At 35.2% G+C, this 3,467-nt stretch overlaps 1 protein-coding gene across 1 annotated transcript; it reads right to left on the bottom strand.

Annotated features, from left to right (window-relative positions):
- Nucleotides 1–375: 375 nt before the first annotated feature.
- LOC131858402 (probable LRR receptor-like serine/threonine-protein kinase At4g36180) lies at nt 376–2,499 on the bottom strand. The gene has a single exon (XM_059211634.1). The coding sequence runs from the start codon at nt 2,497–2,499 to the stop codon at nt 376–378; it is 2,124 nt and encodes a 707-aa protein (XP_059067617.1).
- Between the last annotated feature and the right edge of the window lie 968 nt (nt 2,500–3,467).

The raw sequence follows: 3,467 nt of genomic DNA, 5'->3' as shown, positions 1-3,467 counted from the left end.
TTGTGATACAAAGATTTATTATCTAGTATAGTCTTGATTTAGAACAAATAATAAACCTTTATAGAATATTATGTTGAGTGAGGCTACCAACTGTAGCGAGAGACATGGAGCAAGAAATCTCATCTTGACCATAAACAAATTCCTATACACAAAATTTTATATTAATAACAAATAAAATATGTTTAATTATTCAATTTTGAGATAACATAAACAATCTACATATATAAGAGCCAATGAAAATTTGTCTTGAAAAAGATTATAGTAGTCTCCTTTACATTTTAGCTTTATAATATTTTGACCTATGATAGATACTTCAAACAATAGGGAACACTAGAGTTCACCTCTAACATTTCAATAAATTATAGATCCATCCCTTCATAGTGTCCAATTCTTCATCCATGGAAATAAAAACTTCAAGATTGTATCAATTTTATTGAAGTACTTCCTTCTCCAATTGATTTTTAACACAATCAATGAAATTATCCCTCCAAAAGCTGCTCCATATGATAGTCCCACTGCTATCTTATACCATGGATATTCAATGATTTTCTTTCCTTTGTTTACTAAAACTAGACGAGGAGGGGCAACAAATTGTGGCCAAGAACAATTTTGGGGTAAGGGGCAGCCCCATAAATTTGGATTCCCTGAATAAGAGGATTCTCCAAATGTACCAGTTATATGTCGTCCTTGTGGTATACTTCCTGAAAGATTGTTGTTTGATAAATTCAGTGAGCCCAAATAACTTAGAGATTCAAGCTCTGCAGGAATTTGTCCAGAAAAATGATTTCTTGAAAGGTCCAGTTCCTCCAACTGTCTCATTTCTCCCAAACTATTTGGAATGGTCCCATTCAAGTTGTTCATTGAAAGGTTTAGAAGCCTCAACCCCTTCAATTTTCCAAAATTAAAAGGAATTTCTCCCTCCAGTTTATTGTTTGAGAGATCTATGCATGTGAGAGTAGAAAGAATATATGTGTAGTGCTGATCCGTGCCTTTCAAAGTCATATCAATTCCATCATGATATAATTCTGTAGTATTAGGATTGGACAATAGATAACCATCTTGGCTTTCTATCATCATTGCTTGCAACAATACAATTGTGTGTGGAATTGGACCTGAGATATTATTGGAAGAAAGAAGTAAAATCTGAAGATTCGTTAATTGACCAAGCTCTGGAGGAATGCTACCTGTAAAATTATTCCCCTTCATCACCAATACTCTCAGCATTGAAAGATTTTTAAGTGATGATGGTATTTCTTCTCCAAATAAATTATTCCCAATATCAAGAACTTGTAACTCTGAACAATTTGCTATTGAGGAGGGCAATGATCCTTTGAGCTTATTATTATGAACAACTAATGAGTATAATTCACTTAACTGACTGAACTCATGTGGTAAGGTTCCTTCCAAACTATTATTTCCCAAATTTAAGACTCCGAGGGAAGAGCATTTGGACAAACTCACAGGAATATTGCCACTGAACAAATTGTCTCTGAGAGTCAATGTTGCCATACTAGGAGAGCACATAGATGGGATGGGCCCACTCAATTTATTTCTAGACGCATCTAGAATTTCTAGGTGCATGCATATTGAAGCATTCAAAAATAAACTTCCTTCTAAATGATTTCCTGAAAGATTTAGAGCGTACAACATAGGACTGGTTTCACATAGCCAAGAGGGAATTTGTCCCACTAGACCAGTGTTAACTAATTCCAGCCATTCAAGAGAGAATTGTGTTGAAAGCCATGGTGGAACTTCACCGTCAATCATACATGACACTAATTGTAACTGGGATAACTGAAAGGGTGGAATCCACGTTTTGCTAATATTTAGCACGCAATCGAATAAATACAAACCCCAAAGGTTTGTAAGGTTATTAAAGAAAGTTTCTGGAATCGACTGTTTTAATGACAGGGACAGCTCATTTAAGGAAGCTGGAAATGACGATGGAAAGATGGTTTCATTGAAATGATTGCCATCAGCATAGAAACTAGCGAGGGAGGAAAGCCGAGCAAATGAAGGGGGAACGGTCCCAGTTAGGTTGTTATTGCTAACACCGACAGACGACAGTAAAGAGAGGTTGCCCAAGGAATACGGGATGATACCGTTCAGTTGATTGTGTCCAAGTTGAAGTTCATTTAAAGAAGAAAGGCTTCCAAGAAAATCTGGTATACTCCCACTTAATTCATTCCCGGAAAGGTCAAGATAAGAAAGAGATGAAAGATTACCCAGAGAAGCCGGTATGCTTCCACTGAGTTGGTTGTATTCAAGTTGAAGACTAGTTAAAGAAGAAAGGTTGCCCAAATAGGAAGGTATGCTTCCATTGAACATATTGGCACTAAGATGAAGCGTAGTTAAAGAAGAAAGGTTGCCCAAACAGGAAGGTATGCTTCCATTGAACATATTGCCACTAAGATCAAGGTATGTAAGTCGGGTGAGCAAACAAAGGGAAGATGGAATCATCCCACTCAATTCATTATAAGATAAATCTAGAAATTCCATGTAAGTGAGATTTCCCAAACAGGGAGGAAGAGTGGTAGTACCTGTTACTCTATATATCTCCAGTGAAAGAGAGACAACATGGTTGGTGTGATTGTCGCAGGATACCCAGTCCCAGGTGCAACAGTCGGTTCCATTTACCCACGAAGAGAGTGAGCCGCGAGAGTCATTGAAGGGGGCTTTGATGCGAAGGAGGGCATCAGATTCATGGGAAGGACATGCATTGGACACAGAAAGAGAAAGGGGGGAAAACACAACAAAAAATGAAATGAAAAGCACGCACAAAAATGGGAAGGACATGCATTGGACACAGAAAGAGAAAGAGATGGCCATTGGAATTGCAGATAATGTTAGACTGCATGGAGGGCTTTATTTATTCATTCTTAGACTGCCTGCCAGTCAATGGTCAATGATTTCTTTTTTATTTTTAAAATTGGATGGTTTCACACACGCCATTTTGCTTTTTGCTTTTTCTTAAATATTTTAGAGATGTTTGTAAATCAGTGCAGCTACGCGCCATTTTTCTTTATTTATTTTTCTCATCAATACACGTGGTGTGTGTGGACCAAATAATTGCCAATTAGTGAGGTTGGGCGATTTCCAGGAAGCTTTGAACATATGAATGGATATATATATATTAGTGAGTTTAGAAATTTATTTTTTTTAAATAAAATATGAATGGATATATATATATATTTTTTTTTCGGTTGGGCGCACTTCCATCATTTGACGTGTTCATTTGGAAAGGATGATGTGAAAACAGATTAAAAAGCTAATCATTTATATTATTATTAAATGTTTTATAGAATTGTAATTTATTTTAAAATCTTATTATTAAATTGATAGTGAATATATATAAATTTATTTTTATAAAATATGAATGGATATAAAATGTCATTTGTAAATATCTTTTAAGTTAATTTTTATATTCAATATTATTTTGTTGTAATAATAAATAATTGTTAAAGAAA

This window comes from Cryptomeria japonica, chromosome 9 (genome assembly GCF_030272615.1).
Source record: "Cryptomeria japonica chromosome 9, Sugi_1.0, whole genome shotgun sequence".
Classification (NCBI taxonomy): Eukaryota; Viridiplantae; Streptophyta; class Pinopsida; order Cupressales; family Cupressaceae; genus Cryptomeria; species Cryptomeria japonica.
Note: the sequence above shows the minus strand (reverse complement) of the source record. Positions and strands in the feature narration are given on the sequence as shown.